Raw genomic sequence first — 27,496 nt, 5'->3', positions numbered from 1 at the left:
GTAGAAAAGATTCATAAATAAATAAGTTAACTATGTTTGCAAGGGTCTCTGGAGGTCTCATCACTGATAGTGAATTGATGATGGATTCTGATTAGAATATATTTCATTATTTCTTCTTCTGATTGGACATTTCAGAAAAGCTTTGCCAAATTAAGTTTGAAGCATACTTTGGAAACCTTCAGCTTAATTTGACCATTTTTACTTTTAATTATGTTTTTTTCCAATTTTCCTCTATTCTTTCTGCTATATATATCTCTTAATTTTTAGTTTATATTTATATTTAAGAAAGTTTATGTATGCTGAACATACCTAAACATATTGGAATAGGATAATTCCATCTTCTTACTGGTCCAGGCATACAGGTGATATGTGAATGTCCCTAAAATGACACAATATTTGTTAATTCATATGCTAAAAAAATATATATATTATACACTGTATATTGTATCATGCCTTCAATATAATAGAGAAGACTGTAGTCTTAACTATGTGACTGTTAGCTCACTAAGGAATTGTCTATGGTCTTAATATTATTTCCAACAGTATGACAGTATCCAGCTGAATTCTATAATACCAGTTTTAGTATAACTCAAGGGTCTAGGGAGTGTCTCAAGTGGAAACAATACTCAGTATTAGGTTTGGTTCTACAGCATAACTGTACAAATTTTTTAAAATATTTTGAAGATCTTTCCATTAGGCAAACAGATTCCTACTGGTTTTATATACTAATTAACTCAAAGAGGCAAATTAATCAGAGTTCACAATCACTGCCTTGCCTCTACTTAAACTTTTGCTACTGTAAGAGCATAGAAAATTTGCTTTTCACTTCCTTTTTCTATCTGTACATAAAGAACTATTGGCAATTACTCATTAAGTGATTTAAGCTAATTTGCCAACACATAGCTCAGCTACAAATATAAAAGATGCCATCAATAATAGATTATGATTTATAATCAGTAGTGCAGAGGAAGCACAATGCCATAGACTTCTGATAGAACATTTGGATACCTGCTAATTTAATGTTTGGCAGAAAAGCCTACAAGTCCTGCAAGGACTTTATCGTGTGTCACAACTCCTGAGGAGTTCAGTGTCTGTTTGGGACCCAAACGTAACTATGTTGAAGTACTAAAAGGCACCATTTGAAATTGGAAACTTGGCTTACCTGAAGAGAATAACCCTGATCACACTGGAAAGATACCACATCACCAACCATGTATCTGTCTCCGATTCTGATTCCACTGCTTGGAGTCTGTGGTTCAGGACAAGAGTCCAAACCTATAGCTGTGAAAAATTGAGAAGTTTAGACATTCTAAGGAATATAAAATCTAGTGTTTTCACGTAAGACTTCTGTTTACCCTTTACATATGCACACTTTATTGATATATTTTAGGAAAATCTTGGATACCAGCACTTTGTGGACAAGCAAGTGGCATATTATTTTAGGATAACTGTTATATAAGTTTTATATATATATATATATATATATATATAACTTCTTCCCTGGGTAAAGGAAAAGTAATTATCAGGATGGCAATAAATATTTCCCAGCAATTTTCAGTCTCAGCTCAAATTCTCCTCTAAATTTACACTATCTCCTGGCTCAGACTCATTCATTTCCATCTCCAGTGTCACTACTAATTACACAATACTCAATTCAAACTAGGACAACCCCTATATTCTTTTCCTAGCACCCATTCCAGGGGATGCAGGCCAATACCACATCAACTGCAAAACACAGGAAAACCATAAATTATAAAAACCAAATTATAACTGCTCACCAGCATTCAGTACTTCACAAGTCTGACTCTACTCTTTCATTTATATACACACACACAGGGTAAGTATATTTACATCAAATTTCACCTAATCTATTTATAAGCATCTAAGTAACTCTTCTGTTGTAATAGAAGATAGTTTGCCAAGAGAGGATATTTTTTTTCATGGTAATCAAAAAGAGAAGCAATTAATAAATACATACTTCTTCTTTGTATCTAACCAGATATGTCTAGCAATATATGAATATGTGCAACTTTAAATATAAGCAGGTCTGTTACTCATTGCCTACTCTAAGAATTAGACACTAATATGGTAATAGGAGTATTTTATAGATTGAACAATGGCAGTATTTCAATACATTATCAACTTTTGCATGTTTAAACACTAATGTAACGTCACTTCATGTAAGAACCTTATTAAGTAAAAATTACTCTTTGAAGACTCTTACAATGATATACTCTTATACTATATGAAAGCTGAAAGCTACAGAAATTCTAAGAATTTATAAAGCTTATATATTATTTATTTTCTATAAGGCATGTTTTGAGCATCAATAATAATTTTCACTACCATGGTTTTAAAATAACATGCTATTGTAAAAATGAAAAAAAAAATTGAAAGTCTGGCATTTAGAAAGCAGATATTAAATCGATAATCTAGTTTCCAATTTCTGTTCTCGTATATATATTGGACACATGAAATTTTATATAAAACTGTATTAAAAGAAAAATTAAACTGTTTTAACTATTATCATTAGACTCCATTGTCTGTTCATACAAGTAAAACTCAAGGCCGTGACAATATAATCTTCGTGCTATATAATTTAATTCTAAATTGGAAAAAAAAATATTTAATGCCTTTGAAGTCCTTACTATCTCTGCTGAGAACAGTATTGAGAGGAAAAAAATATTTTTTACTGCAGATACCTGTTCATGGGAATCAGAAAGAACTAATACATGTCCACAAACTGGGCAGTTGTACTCAGTACTTTTCATCACTGTTGACTTTATGATTTAATTTTTTTTTAAAAAAAAATGTATTTCAATATTAAGGAACTCTCCCAATTTAGCAACAAGATGTTCTTCATACCAGCTTGCATCATTTTGTATGGAAAGGAATGTTGCTACTTTGAAAAAGTTAGTATTTATTTCAGGGCTTTCCTCTACAGGTTCAGAGAAGAGGATGTAATGTTCCTTTGTCTATTACAACAATACTTCTGTATATATAGATCACACGCTAGTCCCATAATGATCATATATTTGCCATGTACACAATGATGTATTTTGTGACCTATTTCTACATAACAGATTATTTTAATCTTTCAAATTCTTATTTTCTCTTCTCTAAATACAAACAAAAAGAACAAAGAATCTGTTTTGAAAATGATTGATGAGCTTAGATCCACTTTTTACATTTCTGAGACCCAGATGGTGATACAGCTCATGTATAAAGTAAAAATACAAAAGAACAGAGGCACTGGTTTACACAGATGAGTGCTATTTCTAGCAGTTAAGGAAAGAGTTAGTAGTTTTCAGTTTCTAGTTACTGAACCTTCATGTGAAATGCAAACCATACTATGAGATCACCCAGGCCAGGCAAAGCGAAATGAGTTAATTTAAATACCTGTCCCAAAGTATCTTACCAGATCAAACCAGATCTCAGGTTTTCATTCAATTGTGTTCTTACTTCCATTAATTAAACAATACTTGGAAAGAAACACTTTTTGAATGCCTACTATGACTTTCAACAAAATGAAATATAACGGTGTTTGCTACTTTCTCAGCTGAAGGCTAGATCAGAGAACTATTTTCTTTGGACTGTTGTGATAGTTATTCAAGTGAAATCATGTGAATAAATGTCACTCTGTTCAATATTGATATTTTTGGTGCATGTCTACTTCCGTGAACCACTTTATATTCTACTTCAGTATAATGCGTTAGATTATTAAACTGTCATGAGCAATGGCATTGGAAAGAAAAGAGATTTTAACATGGGCATTCATAGAAAACATACTTTCAGTGTCTTCTAATTTTTAAATAAGAAGAATTGCACATAAAGAAAAAAGAGCTATTTGATGCTGTCTCACCCTTCTTCAATAACTTCTATATCATTAAATATAAAAAGCTACCAATGAAATTATGGATACTGCTCTCTGGGACTCCAAAAGTCTTCAAGTAATAATCCCATATATTTTTTCTTTAAATTATTACTGGTTTTTAGTGGAAGAATTTTAGTATTTATCATGTTAGAATAATCTTTCACAGATTTTAAATAGATAGATTTCTAAGGACTATATTTTAGAATGAAAATTACCTGGACTTTAGTAAAGCCTTTGACACTGTTTCTCATGGTACCCTACTTGAGAAACTGGCTACCATTGGTCTGGACAGGAGTACATTCTTCTGGGTTAAAAACTGGATGGATGGATGGATGGATGGATGGATGGATGGATGGATGGACGGACGGACGGACCCAAGGAGCAATGAAGCTGGAAAAGGGGCTGGAGAACAAGTCTTACAAGGAGCAGCTGAGGGAACTCAGCTGTTTAGCCTGGAGGAGACTGAGGGCAGACCTTATTGCTCTCTACAACTACCTAAAAGTCAGTTGTGCAGAGGTGGCTGTTGGTGTCTTCTCCCAAGTGACAGGTGATAGGACAAGAGGGAATGGCCTTAAAATGCATCAAGGGAAGTTTAGATTTCATATTAGGAAAAATTTCTTCCTATATAAGGGCTATCAAGCACTAGAAGAGGCTGCCCAGGGAGGTGGTTGAGTCACCATCCCTGGAGGTATTTAAAGGGTGGGTAGATTAAATGCTTAGGGATATGATTTAGTAGTAGACAGATATTGTTGGAGTTGATCTCAAAGGTCTTTTCCAACCTAATGATTCTATAATTCTATGAATCTATGTCATTTTTTTTCTAATTACAAATATATGTTTAGTATTATAGAAATCTTTTAAGAGACAATCTGTCAAACTCAATTATTCTCAAAGAATATTGCTACTATTTATACAGCATAATCAATTACCCAATTAGAAAAACTTCAGTTAGAAAAAATGAGGACTAATTTAAGATCTATTCTTGCATAAAATGCACAAACATTATGTATGTTTTTAACAAACCATTCTGTGGTGCTCTTTGTTTACATATTTCAGTTTATGCAATATATTTTCATATCTAAGATGTCCATTGGAATAGATAAACTGCATGTTTTGTGCATAATAAGAGTTTAAAGATTCAACAAAGAAGTAAAAATATGATAGAAAAAAAGATTATTGATAATACCACTATTCAGTTTTGGAATATGAATACTTAATTCCTTATGTCAAAATATCATTTATTTGGTCTTAAAATATTTCTTCAACTAATAAAGCACCTTTTATTTTGGTTTACTTTTATATTTAAAGAAAAAAGTGCATTTGTATTTTGTAGAAATTCAAAACATGAGGTAGACTGGAGACTGTGAAAAAAACATTCATAAAAGATGAAAAAAGATACTGGAAATGAGGCAGAATGGAACATTCTTATACAAGACTGTTGTTAAGATGAAAATGTAATCATTTTGGCAAGAAAGGTGTACTTCCCCTCAGACTCATGTCTCCTAGAAAATGTGACATAAATTTGGAAGATGCACTGCATATTGAACAAAATGTGTTTATGGCTAACTCACTTGAAAACTCTTTAAAATAAATATTTAACTCTGATGTGATTTTCAACGAGAACTGTGCACTTATACTTCAACTCCAGTAAAATGCAATGAACATATAAATTGTAATACAGCATTATCTCTTTTAGGTTCAGAGGCAAGAAGTGACCACACCACCATTTGACGGACATGTAGATCGACTTAGGCATGAGATGGAATGTGGTGCTGCATTGAGACTCAGTGATCACCTGTTGATGAATGCTGATGCATTAGAAGTGAGTAATTCACCAAACTCAAGAAGAGAGGATTTTTTTTCCAAAGAATAACCTCTGTATGTTTGCATACTTATGCACCTTTGTGTTTGTATGTGTGTGTGATTAGATTTGGGAAACCATGCTCTAAGTCTCAGGTGAACTTTGCCATTCCCTAACCTTTAATTAAGTCACTGTTTCAATTGTAGTAAATTCCATTGAATCACTTCATTAAATTGGCTGATGATCAAGTGCTGTTAAGAAGTACACAACCTAATCTTTTGATCTACCTCAAAACTACTAATAAACCTTAAATTGCTTCTAAATCAAAGCCATATAGAAAATTGGAAAAATTTCAGTAGAAATACAGCAGTATTGTGAGTTCTAGAATCCTGACAAAAATTCCTATGTCTCCATTGCAGGAAGCTGCAAGAGACAAAAATCCAGAAGATACACAAGATACAGTTTCTATTGTCTTCCTTCCAGCAGCAACAAGAAAGTACTGCCCCTTAGCTCAATCTCATGTATCAAATTCATTATTCAGCTCAATGCAGAATATTCCATAGTTTCTTCTTGAAAAAAAATTAAATACAGATGAGAAAAAAAAAAGTCATAAATCTTTCCTCCAATTCACAGCTAACAGAGACTTCCTTAATGAGTAGTGGGGAGTAATAGTCATGGATCTAAGAAGTTACAGTGCTGGTGCCTAAGACCCAAGATCCACAGTAAGTGCTAAACTTAAGGGGTTTATTATTATTAGATTTGGTTAGACTGTAGTCTGATTGTCCATTAGTGGCTGAAAGCATTAGCTGAGATGCTGAAGGACATGCTCCTATTTAGTTTTGCATTATAGGAACCAAAATTCCATGCTCTGAAGCCACGCTTTATTTCTGGGGTATGAGCCAGGTAGTGGCAAACAAACAAGAATGCCTAATGCTTTACAACTTTCCACATTTATTCCACGAAATTATTTCATTGCTTTTTTTCATATTCAAAGTATATAAATTTAGTTACAATGTACTTTTAATTTAAACTTCAAATTAATCTTGGCAATATTTCATATTTTTTTTCTTATTAAGTGTTTATATATTGTGTATTCCACAAATTTTATGAAATTATTACAGTTATTTAATACTGTTCTGTATTTGTAATACTTTAGACTTAACTTTAAAAATTCCCACTCATGCATAATAATTTATGTTTATTTTGGAGCATGTCTTTATAAAATATATCGCATATCACAGAAAATCTTAATTCAGAAGTCACAGTTTACTCTTCAATCACAATTCATTACTTGTTACAAAGATTTTGTCTTTAAAGTTTACATTTACTTCCAATAAAGATTATAGGTTTATACATTGCAATTTTATCACTCCATCCCAAAATCTAGATGATGTTTTAATCTATCACTTGCACATGAAAAGTTAACTAATCATTAATGTTATAAAACAGCATATTTTACTGAGCTACTGGTTAACCGTGACTCTACTGAGGAACATCAATATTCTTTCCTGAATCACATATTTTCAGCACATACTTTGGGTTTACGTACTTACACAGAAAAGACACTATATATATATATATACACACAGATCCACACGTACGTTCTTTTATAAATCCATACACATGCATATAGGTATTGTTCTTGGCATGGACCTATACTCTAAATGGTGCATTGTGAAATCTTTATTTAGAGGTGAAAATTGTATACTGGCAGTACACTACACATTTCTATTAAATTAGAAGTGCAGGAATACATAGATGGATTTTCACTCTCACTGGATTCAGACTCTTTATTTTCACAACTTCCTGAATTTTTTTCCTCTCTGAAGCCATAAACAGCTGACAGAGTATTTCCATTTAGAAGAAAAGGCAGGATAATTCTAACCTGTAATTAATGGTTAGTTATAGACAAGTGATCAGGCAGCAGTTTCACAAGGAAGTGTTCTCTGACTGGCTAATCAGACAATCAGAGCATAGGATTTGCCTCCTGTAAAACTGACAAGAAATAACTGTGACACAACTATGCAGATCAGACACAAGGGCCAATACGAGCAGGGAGAACTGCAGAGCTGGGAAGAAAAAAACATCTGCAACAAAACATTAGTGATTGCCAGAATCCTTGCCAGTCAGCTAAGTCAACCTCATTCATACAGAAAGCATGTTTATAATTATAGCCTTTTCCACTACTGAGGTACTTAGCAATAATGAAAACAATACTAAAATAATTCTGCTGTGTTCTCACTAACCTGTGAGCATCTAGCAGCTCGTTTAGAAGCAGGGCTGATTTTTTTCAGTTTAGTCATTCTCTCACTTTTGCTGAGAGTGATTAATTTTCACTCCCTACACACACATATAAATAATACATACTATATAGTTAATATCTTTTTGTATTGGACACAACTTGCAGATTTTGTGGTGGGCTGGTGGGGTAAAATCTGTGAGAAGAGACCATGGGCTGTGCTGGACATAGTTGTTTCGAGCCCCCTCTGGCTGGGTCTAACAGACCCACTGCAGGACACAGCTGCCCCTGCCAGAGGAGTTTGTGGTGCCACTGAACTACTCAGATGTGCCTCTGTGAAAACACATTCAAGCAAAGGTGGTAAGAACTGAAAAAAAGAACAATGAGACCAGAGCAGAGGGAGAGAGGAGACCTCACCGGAGGGGGACAGAAAAGTTGTGCATGACTGAGCAGACGCTGCAGTAGAAACACCTGGCCAAGCAGTGGTTGGAGCCTGATGTCCACTTGAGCACTGACAGATGGGATCACAGGAACCACAGGACACTGACCCAATCTGCTGCACTGTCCTTCCTTTACCAAAGGGACAGAGTGTAATGTGTGGCAAGGGCATTGGAGAACAAAAAGTATATTTGAGGGAAGGTGTCCAGAGGGAAGTAGGTGAGTTTTTCCTCAGGTTTTGCTTGTTGTCATTTTTGTTCTATACGAGAACCAGTAACTGCGACTTAGTAAAGACGTTAAATTGAAATCATCCAAATTAGTATGCTGGATTTGCCTGCAACTATTATATAAATACATTATATCTTGGTATTAGAATTGTCACATGAACATATCTGCATTCGCTCCTGGCTGTTCTATGGCCAGAAAAGCTTTTCAGAAAGCAAAACCAAATTAAAGGTGAAAACACAACAAAATGAATTTTACAGTCCAGGTTTCTGGCCTGATCTTTCTCTTGGATTTAAATGGGGATTTTACCAATTAAATTGAACAGTATGTAGCTCATTATGAGTAATAGCAGTGAATGCTCCTTTAATACAGTTCAGGTACACCTGATGCCTGGAACCAGCAGGCACTCTTAATCAGTTGAACATTTCTGCATTACCTGTATACTCAAGATGAAATCCAGCAGCTGAAACACTGATATCAGACTGAAAATTTAGGTACAGGTTATTTGATGTGCTGTTGAGAAGTGGAGGTATGGTTGTTCCTGAAAAGAGAAATCAAAGTATCATTGTAAAGTACATAATCTGAACTAAACCCATACATAAATATGTGTGTATATGAAAAGAGAAAAACAGAAAAAGAGAAAGGGGGAAAGGGGAGAGTGCAAGGATGGGAGAGGCAGAGAGAGAGGTCGCACAACCAATTATATCATATTTGGTCATAGCAGATATTATCAAATATCTGTCCCTAAAAACATTTTACTACATTTCAAGTGAACCACATTATCAGGAATATGAACTGTAGGCATTCAGGGAAGCAGGGTCTCTAATATAAGTTAGTATTATCATAGAATCATAGAATCATTTAAATTGGAAAGAAGCCTTAAGACTGAGCTAAACCATAAATTTAATACTGCAAAGCCCACCATCAAACCATGTCACTAAGCATCACATCTACAGGGCTCTTAAATACCTCCAGGGATGGTGACTCAACCACTTCATTGGGCAGCCTGTTCCAATACTTGACAAAACTCTCGGTGAAGAAATGCTTCCTAGTATGTAGTTAAAACTCCCCTCTGTGCAACTTGAGGCCATTTCTTCTTCTTCTATTACTTATTACTTGGGAGAAGAGGCTAACATCCACCTCGCCACAACCTCCTTTCAGGACAGCAGCTAGGACTCCTCTCAACCTTCTTTTCTCTGTACTAAACAGACCCACTTCCCTCAGTCATTCCTTATAATACTTGTTCTCCAAACCCTTCACCAGCTTTATTGTTGTTATTTGCATACACTCCAGAAGCTCGATGTCTTTCTTGTACTGAGGGGCCTAAAACCGAACACATTATTGAGGGTATGGCCTCAGAAGTGCTGAGTCCAGAGCGACAACCACTTCCCTCCTCCTGCTGGCCACACTATTTCTGATACAAGCCAGGATGTTACTGGCCTTCTGGGCAACCTTGAGGCACAGTGCTGCCTCATATTCAGCCAGCTATCAACCAACACCCTCAGGTCCTTTTCTTCTGGGCAGCTTTCAAGCCATTCTTTCAAGCCATTCTTTCTCAAACCTGAAGCATTGCATGGGGTTTTTTGTGACCTAAGCACAGGACCCAGCAATTTTGTAGCATCAGCAGACTTACTAAGTTTGCATTCCATTCCTTTGTCCAGATCATTGATAAAGATATTAAATGAAACTGGCCCCAATACTGAGCCTCTGGGGAACACTACTTGTGACTTGCTGTCAACTGGATTTAACTCCATTCACCACAACCCTTTGGGCCCAGCCATCCAGTCATGTTTTTTACCCAATGAAGCATACATCTGATTTTTACATGTTTTTTTTGCACAAAAGGAGAAACATCCACTAGGGTTTTCATAACAGCAAGAGTAAATTGTGTAAGTGGAATAAATGTAAATGTAGCAAAAAATATATTAAGTAGCTCTGAAAATATTTTGTTGGGTTATTCATAGAAGTTTGATTGATTAGAGATTTGTATTTCACCACAAGGGAAAACAACAATTTTATTGTCTCTGATTTCATTCTGTACATATGAATGAAGCAGACTAAAGGAAAACAAGACAAAAAAGCATAATACAAACAGAACTCCCTCATTTATCTAAAATAAAGATAAAGAATGAATCTATTAATCATGTGCAATTTCAAGAGGCATCTCTTGTAGAGGCGTCCTTTTCAGAGAATAAATTTTAGTTTTGGAGTCTCTGAATTTTCTTTCATTTCTTACATTTTCAGACTTTCGGCTGTATGACAGTCTGCTAAAAGATGACTGATTAAACCAAGAACAATACTACCTGGTTTTGATTATAGAAGAACCTCCCCCCCACACACAGGTATTCATGCACATGTACACACACAAGAGAACTAGAAAAAGCTGGATTGTAAAATCTTCTCAGTCACCTGAATAACTTCCAAGTCTTGGAGCATTGTTGTCAGCACCATCGTAAAAGTCTAAGGAATCCCAGTTGTGTTCTGTGGCAAAGCTCACCACTTGCACCTGTAAAGAAAATTGTGAGGTGAAGAGCATAAACTTCTTCATCTGTCTGTTCAAGCACAGAGGTGACTATAAATTGTGGCCTCTGTTGCTTTCAATCATGACAAGTTGTGTCTTGCTTTCATTGCCAAAGAATATGAAAAATCATCACTAAGTGATGATTGCATTGCAAAATTTTTTTGTATTTAATTGTCAATTCAGACTCATAAATCCTATGATCTTTAGTGACAACCACGTATTACCTCTTACAGGAGTCATACTACCATGAAAATCATCTGGGTATAGAACTTGATTCCCTCGTTGGGAGGATCATGAGGGGAAGACAAAACACGGTATCATCAATTTCTGTAATTTCTCTGTGATTTATCTAGGGCTAAAACCAGTCCCACGGTGATACATGCTGCTTCATCTATCTTGCCATGTTCAGTTCTGCCTCCAGGTAAGAACAGCCTCCTGTGTTTGGTTACCTTCATCACTGAGTCATCTCCTGTGGAGGAGTAGTCACTAGTATGCTACAAGCAAAAGGCAGAACATACACTTCATTCCTTACAGAGGTGACAACACCCTTCCACTCACAAGGAGATGCAAAGCAGCAAGGAGACAGGCTGTAAGAGGGAGGATCTATCTGTTCTCATATAGGATCCCCACAAAGTAGAGAAATGACATGTTCCTGCTCCTGTTTTGGAGGGAAAAATATCTAGGTTTTTTTTTTGTTTTGGTGAAATAGCTCTTTGACAACAAGTATTTAAAGAGTGACAGAAGCATGAAAGCAAATTATACTGCTCTTCTCCCTCACCTGCTCTTCCTTTTATTTTCTCAAAAAAAAAAAAAAAAAAAAAAAAAAGATTAACTTCAACCAAAGGAAATAGCACCAGTTCCAATAGAACTTAGCAATGAAGTTACTTTTCCAGATGAAGTGTCTTGGAGCTTCAAGGCAAATTTAATGTTCAGTTTGGCTATCTATCTCCTGGATCGGGGCCCTGAACATTGTACTTTTTGTAGGGATTGGTCAGATACCACAGCCAAAGGATGAGTTTCTTTTTTAAAGCAGAGAAGCAATGCAGAGGCTCCAACTGTTAGCACGTTACAGATATGGCAGGAGGCCCACTCTATCTGGTGTCTCAAAAACTTTCAGATTTGTCTGTTTATTTTTAGGTTCACAAGGGATTTAGGTGAAACACACAGGTTTTATCTCTGTCAGGAAAATTTTCGGTGACATACAGCTAGGACCAATTTCAGGTTATTTAATGTTTTAATATGTTTTCAGGACCAGATTGCTGTTGACTAAATTTTTTATATTCATCATAAACCATCTAATTTAAAACATCTATTTCAGTGCAACCGGTGCTAGTTGACCTAACCTCTCCATGTAGTCAATAAATAGGCAGACATATCTTCAGGCAGCGATTCAGAGCCAGTGTCTATATTAGATAATTTCAATTATCTACTTGAGGTGCCTTTCTGCCCTAACTTGATAAGGAACTGTGGTAGATTAATTTCCTGATATAAGGTATTTAATTTAGGTGCCTGAAGGCAGGATTTTAGTGCACACTCTTTATATTTACTGAAATCTACTTTAAATGTCTGCTTTTTTTTATTTGATATGAGATAGCTCAGCATTTACATGTGATCACACTGTTTCAACAACTCAAGAACATAACCATGCACATTGATAGCTGTTATGCCTAAGTAGTTTATAATTTCATCTACACATTTCACAGAGGAATATACATCAGTGGTATGCTATTTTCACATCCTTGTAAGCTGGGAAAGTGTCTGTTACTTTGAGGGAATAAATACTGGTCAGGAAAAATGTCCAGATATTTTTTGCATTTACATAAACAAAAAACCAATAGCTATCAAAATATCTTGGATATGTATATTTGTATGCATTTTCCAATGATAATATACTGGAAAGGAAAGATGGTATTTGCCATCTCAGCAAAAAGAACTGGAAAAATTAGGTAAAATGTGAACAGTAAACACATAGTTTTATTATGACTCTGAAACAAAAGCATATCATGCTAATTAGGCACCTAACTTGAAATCAAAGTTGGTAATTTAATTTTCTAATGCAGTCTGTGATAAAAGATAAACACTTCAAAAATAAACAGTGAGTGGCTACGTTAGGAAGCAAATTAAATCCTAATTTAAATCCTCTAAACTATCTTTATACTGGTTATCTTGCATCATCAATATTAAAAGAAATGTGCAGAACAAAATATCCTGACTTAGTCAACTGCGTTAATCAAGTCGTATTCCTCAAAATCAATCTCAAAATTATTTAGTTTATTAAATATAATTGTTAATGAACATCAGTGGCTTTGAATATTGAACTCATAAATGTAGGGACTTAGGTTGTACTTGTGATGATTTCTCTGTATTTCCATTTTTTTTATATTTTTCTAAATAAAACAAGAAATAGATTTTTCTGAACACTTATAAAGTAGCAAAGTATAAAGTTATATTATTTTAAAAACTTTTATTGAGACAGTAGATTACCTTAAAAGCTCTATGATTTAATACATTAAAAAGCCTTAAAAAACTGTCCACATTGTTTTTCTTGATTTTCATTATGAAATCTTTACCTACAAAATCTGAGCTCTTTATTTAATAATTTTCTGAAGTAGTTATATTTTGAACCAAGGGTAGACATAGAAAACTTGTTACCATGATTTAACATGAGTTTTGATAGGAATTTGATTAGGTGATGCTTAAAAGTCCTAATTTATTAAACTCAACTGTCTTTCCATTAATTAGCCTTCTGTCAGTTTCTTTAGTGTACTCTAAACAGTCAGATATGCATTACTTAGCTGGATGGATACTTTTCTGCTTTGAGTTACATGAACTTCTTAATCTAATTTTTAGTAAATAGAATTCTGACAATATTTTAAAGGACCAAGTCTAGTCTCATGTTGAAACAAGAAACTTACACAACTCTAAATAACAGAGAAACAGAGAATCTCGGAAAATATATAGAACTTGTCCATGGAAGCAACGCTTCTAATGCTGTTAGAGGGAATTTTTAAATTTTGGGAGAAGAGGAAAAAAAACGGAGGAAAGCCTCTCTATTTCCTCTGGCTTACAAAGACCAGTGATTGATCAATTGGAATAACACATTTTAAATTATTTGTGATTTTTTCATAAGTGAAAAGTTACAAGTATATTTTTTAAGATTTAGCAACTCTTGTATTTAGCAACTGTGTGAATAAAAATATGTGCAATAAATCCCATTGTCAGAATCTTTAGCAATACAGAAATCTATGAATAAATGGTCTTTTCATGCCCTTGCATTGGGAAAAATGGTTTTAAACATGATGACAACAAGCAAATAGCAAGTATAATTACTTGTATCCCAGCTCCCTCTGGTACTGTGATCTTCCACACACAATTTAGATTGTTGTCGTAAGGCTCAGGATAACCAGGAGACAAAATGGTCCCTTTGCGCTTTGTTAAAATTCCACCACAGGGCACTGCAATGAAATGCAAGGCAAGAAAAGAAGTATGAAGCTTTAGAAGTGAGAAATGTTATTATAAAAGCTTATACAAGCTTATACTGTGGCTGAAAATTTTGTAAATTTACACTATACTTAAAAATTTATATTCTCCTCAGGAAAATAAAAACTTGTATCTCAAAAACCTTTTAAATGACAAAAGAATAAAGGAAACTAGAATTATGTTGGTTTTCTAACTGAAACAATCATGCTCATATTCTCCTTATTTATTTAACAAAGTGAAATCCATTCCATTGTCCCCTAATAATCTTACAAAAGAAACATTATTCAAGAATTAACAATGTTAAGAATTAACAATGAACAATTATGTATTTTATTAGTATAAAAGATAAAAACATGTAGTAAAAAAGATACATTATTTCTTAATTTTGCTATTTTGTTGCTGTCTGAATAATTTATAGCACCAGTCTCAATTCCTTGACTGGGCTTGTTGCTTTTGTGAGTTATTCCATTACAGACTATAGATCTACCACTTTAGTAAAGAAATTGCTAAATGCTCGCAAGACTGTGTTCATCACATCCATGCCCATGGATTAATAAAAGTCTCATGCATGAAATGGAACAAAGGCATTCTGTACCATCAAGTTTGTCTTCTGAATATTCAACTTGAATGTATTTTGTCTAGATCATTAGATGCTCTGAATGGATTTCATTAGGAACAAAAATGAAGACTGAGAAAACAGATAGAATGCAACTTATCTTAATAATAAATACTGTAGCTACATTTTGTGTGGCATATAATTGATAGACTATGTTGGGAACTACATGGATAAACTAAAGGTCAGTGTCACTTAAAGTTTTTAAATGATTACTCATAAAAGGATGAACAGACAGAATGATTGATGTCTACTGTCTGTAAGGAAATATTCATGCATTCACTAGAGTAAAGCTATTTAATATGGCCATGTCTACCACTTCAATTATTAAACTGATTTATTTCAATGCAATTTTCACCTCATACATATTTTATCACCTTTATTGGTACAGTGATTTTCAAACATATGGTGGTCTGTAACTGTTTCTAAGTTCCACTTGCCTAGAGACAGACATCTTTCTCTTCCACAAACTAAATCATGTATTAGAATATCAATAATAAATTGTGATCAATGGCCAAAATATATATTTCAAAACTTTGTACAGTTGACATATCTGACAAAGAAAGGGAATACACATCAAGGGGGTACAATTCTAATGATTAAACCATGATCACTGAGTGTAAATGAAATATAACCCTATACTTCAGCTTCTATTGATATATAAATTGCAGTTCTATTCCTATGCCTGAAACTGTCTAAATACATATTATTTTGTTATAAAAGCTGGTTAGTCATATTTTATTAACATTACCCTAATGGTATACACTTTCAATACTTATTAAGACATTAGTATTTTGGAGAAAGCTTTTATTTTACTGAGAACTACTGAGACTCTACTGTGCACCATGAGCTGATTAGCACAGATAATTCAAAATCAGACTAATGAAAAAATGCTCTCTATTTTCCGTTCCTCCACTCATCTAAAAATCTCCTTATGTACTTCCTGATGCCAGTGACAGTGTCAAAATGTGCTTTTTCTGCAGTGGGTTAGGATAATTTTTTATTAAAAAAATCTGTTCTCTGTCAAGAAAAGAAATGTAACTTTAACTCATACATATATTTACTTTTTTGGTTGGGAATGAATTTCTTCAGATGTCATCATCCTCAATATGAATAGTTTTCAGTGTATTCAGTTTTTAATATATAATAGTATCAGTACTGCAGCAGATGTTGGCTGAAATGTTTGATGGCATTGTAAAACATCTGTGCAAATGATAACCAATTTTAATTCATTTATAAACAACTGATTTTTTTTTCCATATAAATAGCTAAGCCAAAATCTAAGAAAACTTAAAATGTAAATGTGAATTATTTGCCCTTGATATAAACCTATGGAAAAATGTACCATTAGAATTTTGTTTCTTTACTATGGAGGTTTTCAGCACAATCACCAAATTTCCAGTTGGTGCAAATCAGCTTTACAAATGTCAATTGATGCACACTAATTTAAGAATTTTATTTTGAGAATTTAATCTTGTATGACTACAACTAGACAAAGTATATTTTCTGATCAGAAAAATCACTGCAAGCAATGAAATATTAACATAACTATTTCTAAATCTTTATTATAGCTGTGTTCTTTCTAATAGCTTACAATATTTATTATTTTTTTTTAGATCTGCAAGGTGAGAGCCCCTTAGTCTTGCAAACAATCAGGGCACAAACCGATATGTCTTAGTTTCGCTTAAGGGACAGCCAGGGATTGTCACTAATGTTAATTTGAAAGAAGCTAACATTACATTTATAGCAGAAGAGTATGTCCATGAAATTCATGAAATGTCACAGCAAGGTTAGAACAGAAAGGGGAGTAAAATCTTAACCTTGAATGAAGAAGAAAGTAAGTAGATGTATGCAAGAATGAAATACCGTACAGAAGACAAAGAAGGAACATGCTCAGCTAGAGAGAATATTCTACATTTTAGGCAGTAAGTAGTTTTATTAAAAAGCCTTAAGAACTCACCAATACAAGTAGGGAGTGAATCATTCCACTGTGCCAGTGCATTTGGTACAGTATCACATCTAATTGCTGTTGATCCATGGAGGATATAGCCTGGATTGCACTCAAAAAGAACTAATGACCCAACTGCAAATTCATTTCCAATCCTTTTTCCAAATCTCGGTTCAGGCACAGAGCTACACTGTGTTGCACTTGTTCTTGGAACAGCTGCAAAATTACAAGCAATTGTGTATTCTTAATTTTATATTGGGTGGAGGAATACAAATTTGGAACCACAAATATTCAAAGTGACTGGAAGTAACACTCAGTTATTTGCCAGTCAATAATATTTTCATAACCCTCAAAGGAATCTTCACAATATGGATTGCATACTTTTGATACCCGAGTTACTATTTAGAAGAGCAAAGCACTGATATCCTTGCCAAGTTTAAAAGCAATACACACAATTCATTCTGAAGCCTAAATTTGCACTGGAAAATAGTACTACTATGAAATATTCAGCTAATCGTCATTTCAAAATAACATTTCTGTGTCAGAGAGATATTTACATTTATTCCTGTGGATTTCTAAATCTGCATTCTGACTGTCAAACTAGGATTTAAATTTAAAAAAAAGGATGAATTGCAGTTGCAAGTATTGATCTATAATCATTTCTGTGTTTCATACATAAAACCACAAATAATGTCAACCAAGAGAAGTTTCTTAATAACAGCAAATTCACTGATACACCCAGCAGTAATGGCACTTACAATTATTCATATTTAGAGTTAAAGCAGTTTGAGCACCCAGGTGGATCAAACATTGGTCACCCAGATTAGCAAACAAAACCAGCTGCTTTCTATGACTCTCATCTTAAATTTGGAACATCTTTTATGCTTCTTAAATACTTAAGTTAAGCTTTAAAATACAGATAAAAGCATGGTCCTAAAGACTTTTTTAAAACAGAAATAGTGTAAACTCTTACATAGTAAACAGGCTATTACTTTCCTCTGCATTCCTCTCTGATGATTTATAAATTGTGATTAAAAATAATAAGTGTACACATCTTTGCAGGTTATCTCACCTTGATAAACAAAATGAAATCCTTTAGCTGTTATTGGCCCAACTGAAGTAAATCTAACCGTGATCTGGTTACCTGAGCTCAATGGAAGGGATTCACCTACTCAAACAAAGCAAATACAAATCTGTCATAACCACTTTTCAGCAAAGAAGCATTCAAAATATCTGTCAGCACATATGTACCTGGAAATAACCCTCCCAAATCCCTGTTCTGCTACAGTAAACTTTGTAAGATATATGTAATTTAAATATATTATGTTGGCATTATTATATTATTCTAGAAAAGGGAGACTAAAATTCATCTCAGACACTAGGAATATTAGTTGGTTTTTTTTTCCCTTTACAAAAATAAAACCCAAACCAACAAACCCAAACCCTGTACTTCTTTTAAATGGGTCAACTTGCAAATAATGTATATAATTTTACTTTGCCACAAATATTTACTGCTTTCTCTTTTAAATATATGTCTATTTCAGATTGCTCACTAGTTAAGAGTCAGAAAAGCACAGAGTATGAAGCACAAAGCATTCATTATAAAAGCTAAATATTATAACTCCCTTTTACTTCTTTTTATTCATTTGTGAAAAGAGTATTGAGTGTTTAGCCTTTTAGTTCAAAATCCTGATTTCATCTATTTGCCTGAACTTTATCCAAGAATATATGACAAACATAGTTTTCTTTTTTTTTCCTAACAACACTGTCTTTATAGTTTCATAAAAAATAAACCGTTTAATGACAGTTCCATTAAAGGATACCTGAATGAGATCCTGAGAGAGAGGATAACAAAGATGACTGCAGAGTTGGACCATCATATACTTCAACCACATCATGCAATGATGTCTGGAAAAATACAAACTGACCAAAAACCACTGAAGAAACAGGAAGGAGAAAAAGAAAGAGACATGAATGGCCAAAGAAAGTGGAACAGAATGAGAAAGGAAAAAACAACAAAAAAGAAGAGAACAACATACACATTAACATATTGTTTTCAAATTATTTAAATTAAAAAAAAATTCTCTGATCACTTAAGTAACTGTCCTGGTGTTTAAATTTATTTTTCAAAGTATTACATCATTAAATGGATAAAATGCAATTATATATGTGTGAAAAAAGAGAATAAAGACCCACAAACCACATATATACTCATGAAAAGATTCTAATAATCAGGGAACAAAACTTTTTTCTACTGTTGGGTATAATTTTCAATTCTTTACTCTCCCCCATCCAACAGACATCTAAGTTCTCAGTGAAATATCATCATTTATAATTCTAGGCATACTGCTATATATTGTGTTTTATTAATTTTGTGGATAAGCCTCTGTAAGTTTTACTTACATGGAGTAAGTATGGAATGTTTTGTTTTTCTTATCATACATATTCAGTGTATCTTTACCTTTGTGAAATAAATGAGCAACTGATTCATGCAACAAACACTTTTTGTTATACATATACTGAATCACAAAAAATAATATTTTTGAAGTCATACTAGCAGAATAACTGAGTTCAAGACTGTTGTTTTTGCATTCTCATTCAAAGGTCTGTGAAGCACATTCACATTGCAGGTGTTTGCACTTTCAATACAAGTAAACAGTGAAAAGAAAAAAAATTGTTTGGACTAGTTGTGACTCGAGTACCAATAAACATTTACATACTAATTATATCATCATTGATAGCTATGGAGGAAAAAATGGCTTAACAAGAATACAGGTTAAAAGGTCAAAGTAGTTCAATATTTGTAGATACTGGAACACCTATAAAGAGAAATAGAAACAGTTCTGATTTATCATCCAAGTGTCCTGATTTCAAACTAGGGTAGAGTTAATTCTCTTTGCAGTAGCTGCTGTCTTTTGGATTTCCTATGGGAACAATGTTGATAACACATTGTTTCAATTGTTGCCACCTAATGCTTATGCTTAGCTGGGAAGAGTTAATTTTCTTCGCAGCAGCTGTGTTTTAGAGCTAGTATGAGAAGAATGTTAATAATACACTGATTGTTTTAGTTGTTGCTAAGAAATTAAGGACTTTTTCAATTTCTCATGCTGTCCTAGTAAGCAGGTGTGCAAGAAGCTTGGAGCATAGGCAGGCAGCTGACCCAAGCTGGCCAAAGAGATATTCAATAGCATATAACTGATGCTTACTATATAAATAGGAAGTTGACTAGGGGTCAGGGTTCAGTTTGGAGATCACTGCTTGGGGATGCTCTGGGTATCAGTCTCTGCAGGCAGTTACCAATACATAATGCATCATTTATTTCATACATTATATAATTATTGCTGCTGTTATCATTATTATTATTATTATTACTACTTCCTTTGTTTTCCTACTAAACTGTCTTTATTTCAACCCAAGAGTTTTCCTTTTTTCTCAGTTCTCCTCCCTTCCCACTGGGATGGGGGAGAAGTGAGAAAGCAACTGCATGGTACTAATTACTGGCTGGTGACAACCTGTAACAAGGTTACACACTTTGGGATAATTTTTTCAATGTGTTGCTAATACATTATATTTTTTCCCCGTGTGTTCTACAATACATTTATCTGTTATAACTTTTTATAAAGGATGAAGTTAGGGACCGATAATTCTTAAAAACAGTATATTAAAAATGTGATGTCTTGAAACTGTTAAGGGTTTGTTTTTTTTTTTTTGATTGATTTAAAAAAAAAATGTAGTGCTGCCATTCCAACTCAAGATCTTATCTTTGAAGAAGAAAATAGATCTATTTTTTAAAAGAAAACCTCTTCTGAAGGGGAAGAGTAGCTGTTGTATTAGAAAATGTTCAAACAAAAGGAATCTTAAAATTGTCTCTGAAGCACTTCCATAGATGCTTTTTTCCCCATTTTTAGACAGAATGATAAGTGATATGCCAAATAGTCACCATCATTTTTCCTCTGAGCTCAAGAAAATTAAACTTTGTTTTCTTTTACATTTTCTGCTTATTTTTAAAATAATATTTAGCAGCATTCCAATCTTCTCTTTGATGTTATTGAACACAGATTATGAAATAAATCTAGCTAATTGCTTCTATCACTTTTGTACTTTTATAAAATCTTCTAGTCATAATGAATTTCATTTTTCATTGATTCAAGTTAAATTCTTCGTGAATTTCACTGCTATTTCCCATTTCAAATAAAGCTCCAAACCATGAATAGAAAAATCAGGCAGGCACTGAGGCACAGCTTAATACGGACACATATTTCCCATTTCTTAAAAAGGTAAAAAGGGAGATCCAAGGAACCACAGGCCAGTCAGTCTCACCTCTGTACCTGGCAAGATCATTGAGTGAATCCTCCTGCACACTCTGCTGAGGAACATAAGGAGGTGACTGGTGACAACTAACGTGGCTTCACAAAGGGCAAATTGTCCCTGATGCATTTGGTGGTCTTCTGTGATAGGACTACAGCACTGACAAATGAAGGAAGAATAACTGGCATAATCCACCTGGACTTATACGAAACATTCGACACTCTCCCACATGACATTCTTGTCTCTAAATTCGAGACACATGTATTTGAGGGATGGACCACTCAGTGGATAAAGAAATTAGCTGGATGGTCACACCCAAACAGTTGTGGTCAGTGGATCAATGGCCTCGTGGAGACTGGTGATGAGTGACATTCTGCAGGGGTCAGTATTATTTAACTTATTTGTCACAGACATGGACAGTGGAATTGAGGGCAGTCTCATAGTTGGCCTACGGCACCAAGCTGTGTGGAATGGACAACATTCTGGAGGGAATCAATGCCATCCTGAGAGACCCTGACAGGGCCGAGAAGCAGACCTGTGCAAACCTCATGAAGTTCAACCAGGCCAAGTGCAAGGTCCTGCACCTGGGACAGGGCAATACCAAGCACAATTGCAGGCTGGGCGGAGAATGGATTGGGAGTAACCCTGAAGAGAAGGACTTGCGGGTGTTGGTGGATGAGAAGCTCAATCTGAGCTGGCAATGTGTTCTTGCAGCCCAGAAATCCAATCCCATCTTTGGCTGCATCAAAAGAAGTGTAACCAGCAGGTCAAGGAAGGTAATTCTGTCACTCTGTTCTTGTGAGATCTCACCTAGAGTACTGCCTTCAGTTCTGAGTCCTTAGCCCATGTGGGACATGGATCTATTACAGTGAGCCCAGAGGAGGGCCATGAAGATGATCAGAGAGCTGGAGCACCTCTCATACAAGGAGACTGAGAGAGCCGGGCTTGTTTAACCCAGTGAAGAGAAGGGTTACTAGAGAACTCCTAGTAGCCTTCTAGTACTCGAATGGGGCCTACAGGAAAGACGGGGAGCGGCTCTTCTTCTATGAATAAGGTTATATTTGATATCAATAATCAACATAACGCAAAAATTGCAGAGATTTTCAAAACCACACATATGTATGCCAGCTAACTGTACTTGTATAGGGCAAATTAATGTGAATTTATATTAGTTCTTCATAATGTATATGACATACACCTCTCTCTAGTTCTCAGTCCCTTAGTTGCAGAATAAAACCGTTACTGAACTGTCTGCCTTTCCTTGTGAGCTATTGGTACTCCATTGGTAGTCTCAGTCATTGTTCTCTCAAGGGAAGCCCTCCATTTCCTAGCAGGATATCCAGAAGATTAGAGAGCATGAGAAAGAATATGGGATTCTCTCTGCAAACAAGGGACAGGTAAGGAAGGGCAGAAAGAGTTCTGGTTCATAAAGTTCCTCCTCCACATGAATGCAGAGAACATACCTGTCACTTAGACACAAAAAGCAGGAGTGCATAGGTCAAGGTCTGAGCTGTAAGCCATACTCACCTATTCTTCCTTTATTTTCTTCTGTAAAGGAAGTGTTGACTTAAAACACACTGATCTGTATTTTTTCTGTTTACTGTGTTCCTGCATTCTCAGACAAGGAGGGAAGAAGGAGATAGGAAAATGTACATCTTATGTTTGAGAAAAGTAGTTGTTTATCTGAATGTATGAAAAGACAGTAAGAATGTGTTGGGGGACAGGAGATGGGGTAGACTAGAAGTTCAGAATGAAGAATTGAAGTGAAATTGCAGAGAAAAAAGATACATGTGTATTTCCACAGAAATGGGCATAATTCCTTATAAAAAGGGAGAAAAGTGAGACTCAGGCCTTTTCCTGGAATTGAAATAAGAACGAGCTCTCCTAAGTAAGACATTTCTTGCTTGCCTCTAAATTAATGAAGCTGATTGCATTCCATAAATTATCATACTCATGCAGGCTTCAAACCTCAGTCTCCCTTTCTGCAGCATACATTCCTCTCTCATGGCCTGAATCATTATGCAAACATGTGAAACCCCTTCTGGATCTGGAACAGCTTCCTAATCTTTTTAGATCTAAATTTTAATGAATATGACCCTGACTACCTCTGCAGTCTTCATGATTTTAATACACATACTTATAGAGTTAGACTTCAGCTGTGGTAATACAAATAGTGATATCTAATATACATAAGTATATGGGTATTTTTTAAAGGTATCAGTTTCAAAATCTGTAATTTTTTCAGTTCTGTTATCCATAGCACAGGTTATTATCTTCTTTATGCAGAAAGGAGTATGCACTCAACTAAAAAGGAAGAGAACAAAGATGTTTATACTCCAATTTATATTAACTAGGTAAATATGCACAATTACATATGTTGCAGGTAGCATTGCATCATTCCACAATTGGCTACACTATTGACAGTCTTAATTTTCTTAAATAGTATTAAAAAATCCAGAAGGCATGATCTCAGTAACTGACAATTTACGCAATTTACAGACATTAAAAATGGAGACCTGATTGAATCCATTAAAACATATTACATAGAATACATATAATTATACTTTGAACTGTTTTCTCAACCAGAAGGTTGAATCTCCTACAGCCATTTTTCTCTCAGCAAGAAATTAACCTTCACTGCTGGAAGATCAAATGATTATATACCTTACAGAACTATTAGTTGACAATTTATTTGCACTGTGAAACTTCATAAAGAAATAAAATGCTCCTCGCTGCTCATTTTAAATTAACTCTTTTCTTCCTGTCTCAGTGAAAACACCACTACTGTTTAGAAGGAAGTTTTCAGCTCTTGCCCCTCAGATCTTACAGCTTTCTCTTTAAACTTCTAGCTTCAAATCTACCTTGAGGGGAACAGCAGGGGAAGACATACGTGTACGCTTCTCTGAAAGTCCATCGGTAAGTGAGCTAAATATATCAGGTAAGAAAATAAATTATTGAATTTATTTGTTACTCCAATTAATATTCATAGGATTTCTTTGAGGTTAATGTTATTATTCTGTCTTACAGATGGATAAACAGAGATATGGGGAGGTTAAGTGTTTTGCCCAACTAAGACATACACATAAATATTTATTCCTCCTTGAAATTTTTTAACATTATTTTCACAAAACAGTTTCTGGTTCCTTCTCTCCATTGTTCCTCTTATGTGACAAGAAGTAAAAGAAAAAAAAAGGTCAAACAAGAAAAAGGAAGTGATTTAATATAAATTCTCACATCCTCTGATTAGCCATAATGGACACAATCCCATAAAAATTTCCTTATTACCAAGGAAGTCTTTTGTCTTAAGGGGACCAGGAATACTCTGCTATTCTCTTTTAAAAAATAGTTTTCCAAACAACAATATGGACTTAGTTTAACTCATTATCTTTTTGAAGTATCTCTGTTTCACCTCTGTACCTAAAAAAGGATATTTTGTTAATTTCATAAGCCTCTGTGTGTATATTCACACTGCACAGTGTGAACACAAATCCATATTGCAGTTATTTGACATTAAGTTATTTACAGCTAAATTAAATGAAACCTCTGTTGAATAAACTAGTAGCTGGAATACCTTCTCATCTTGTACTGTGTTGCATGACGTTATCTTACGGAATAGTATGAACTCAAACAATATGATTTCTGCCCCTGAAGAGGTATGGTTTAATCAGCAAATTCTATTGCTTCTTATTTGACATCCCATTTGTGGAGCAAAATGGATCAGTACAGCCTAGAGATGGACTCTTCTCTGGGATAATTCTTTTGACTTCTGGAGTTTTAAGACTGAATCTTGAACAAGTTTCCCAGCTGAAGTTATATAGCTTCTCTGAAGCAGAGAAAATATTTCTAATAATTCTTAGCTCTGGATCTGCTTTTTGCTATAAATCAGATGTCCTGTGGCTGACACAGAATGTAAAATCAATTTTTCAAAATAGTTTTCTTTAATTGTTATGTCTTCTTTGTACACACCATTTACATGAGGAACAGTTTTAAACTAAAACAGGGTACATTTAGATCAGATGTATGATGAGGGTGGTGACACACTAAAACAAGTGGCCAAGAGAAGCTGGTAGGTGCTGCATCCTTTTTCAGCTTGAATGGGGCTTTCAGCAACCTGATCAAGTCAACGCTGTCCCCGCTCATTGCAGGAGGAGTGAACTGAATGAATTTTAAAGATGCTTTCTGAGACAAACCATTCCACATTTCTGATTCTAAGATTCATCTGGGCAAGGAGACCTCTCACTAGATCAGGCTGTCCAAGGCCCCATCCAACCTGGCCTTGAACACTTTGAGGGAGGGGGCATCCACAGCTTCCCTGGGCAATTTGTTCCAATGCCTCACCATCCTCATTGTGAAGAGTTTTCTGCTTATGTCTTGTCTAGATCTGCTGCTTTCCAATTTATAGCCATCCCCCTAATTGTATCACTGCATGCATTTGTAAAAAGTTCCTCCCTGGCTTTCTTGTAGGCCCCTGTCGCGTACTGGAAGGTTGCTATAGGATCTTCTCAAAGCCTTCTCTTCTCCAGGCTGAACAACCCCAACTCTCTCAGCCTATCCTCCACAGAGAGGTGCTCTGGCCCTCTGATCATCTTCGTAGACCTCCTCCCTGACCTGTTCCAATAGTTCCGTATCCTCCTTACATTAAGGATTCCAGAACTGGACACAATACTCCAGGTGAGGTCTCACAAGAGAGAAATAGAGGGGCAAAATCACCTTGCTCGACCTACTGGCCACATTTCTTTTGATGCAGTCCAGGATACAGTTGGTCTTCTGGGCTGCGAGCATGCATGGCTGGCTCATTTCAAGCTTCTCATCAATCAGCACCCCCAACTCCTTTTCTGCAGGGCTGCTCTCAACCACATCATCCCCCATCCTGTATTGAAATCAGAGATTGCCCCGACCCAGGTGCAGGACCTTGCACTTGGCCTTGTTGAACTTCATGAGATTCACAAAGGCCCACTTCTTGAGCTTGTCCAGGCCCCTCTGGATGACTTTCTGTCCTTCCTTTGTGACAGCAGCACCACTTAGCTCGGGGTCATCTGCAAACTTGCTGAGGGTGCACTCAATCTCGCTGTCCATATCATTGATGAAGATATTAAACAGCAGTGATCCCAGTACAGACCCCGGAGAGACACCACTTGTCTCCATCAGAATCTCCATCTGGACATTGAGCTGTTAACCACTACTCTCTGAATAAAACCATACAACCAATTCCTTATCCACCAAACAGTCCACCAATTCAGAAAGAAGGCTGTTGTTGGGAACCGTGTCAAAAGCTTTACATAACTCCACATAGATCACATCCATTGGTTTTCCCATATATGCTGCTGTGGTTACACCATCACAGAAAGCCACCAGGTTGGTCAGACAAGACTTGCCCTTGGTGAAGCAGTGCTGGCTGCCTCTAATCACCTACTGGTCCTCCCTGCGCCTTAGCATAGCTTCTAGGAGGATCTGTTCCATTATCTTCCCGGGCACAGAAGTGAGGCTGAGAAGTCGGTAGGTCCCAGGGTCATTCTTTCCACCCTTCCTAGAAATGGTCACAACTTTATCCTTCATCCAGTCACCAAGGAATTCCCCTGATTGACATAACATCAAATGTTATGGAAAATAGCTTGGCAACCACATCAGCCAATTAATTCCCTTAGGTCTCTGGGGTGCATCTCATAAGGTCCCATAGACTTATAAATGTTCAAGTTCCTCAGGTGGTTGTGAATCTGATCCTCTTCTTCAGTGGGAGGGGCTTTACCCCCTGGTCCCTATCTTGTTATCCTGTGACACAGGAGGGGTGAGGAGAGTGGTTGTCGGTGAAGATAGAAGCAAAAATATTGTTGAGTACTTCAGCCTTCTCCTCGTCTGCGGATAGGAGGTCACCATTTTCATATATCAGTGAGGGTACGCTTTCTTTAAACTTCCTTTTCTGACTGATGTACCTGTAGAAGCCCTTCTTGTTGGTCTCCACTTCCCTTGTCAATTTAAGTTCCACCTGCATTTTGGCCTCCCTGACCCCATCCCAGCACAACCAGGCAGTGTCCCTACAGTCTTCCCAGGT

General features: G+C 35.4%; 1 protein-coding gene across 3 annotated transcripts in view; it reads right to left on the bottom strand.

Moving 5' to 3' along the window:
* Positions 1-27,496, bottom strand: part of CSMD3 (CUB and Sushi multiple domains 3) — a 610,540-nt gene that overhangs the window by 101,854 nt on the left and 481,190 nt on the right. For all 3 annotated transcript variants that reach the window (XM_054060149.1, XM_054060147.1, XM_054060148.1), the window contains 8 exons: positions 18,963-19,076; positions 18,212-18,307; positions 17,152-17,355; positions 14,429-14,553; positions 10,987-11,083; positions 9,014-9,118; positions 1,163-1,281; positions 310-379 (listed from right to left, as the gene is read on the bottom strand). In XM_054060149.1, coding sequence (XP_053916124.1) covers positions 310-379; positions 1,163-1,281; positions 9,014-9,118; positions 10,987-11,083; positions 14,429-14,553; positions 17,152-17,355; positions 18,212-18,307; positions 18,963-19,076 — 930 coding nt within the window. The remainder of the gene's footprint in view (positions 1-309; positions 380-1,162; positions 1,282-9,013; positions 9,119-10,986; positions 11,084-14,428; positions 14,554-17,151; positions 17,356-18,211; positions 18,308-18,962; positions 19,077-27,496) is intronic.

This window comes from Cuculus canorus, chromosome 2 (assembly GCF_017976375.1).
Source record: "Cuculus canorus isolate bCucCan1 chromosome 2, bCucCan1.pri, whole genome shotgun sequence".
Taxonomy (NCBI): domain Eukaryota; kingdom Metazoa; phylum Chordata; class Aves; order Cuculiformes; family Cuculidae; genus Cuculus; species Cuculus canorus.
The sequence above is the reverse complement of the archived record's forward strand: the minus strand, read 5'-3'. Positions and strand labels throughout refer to the sequence as shown.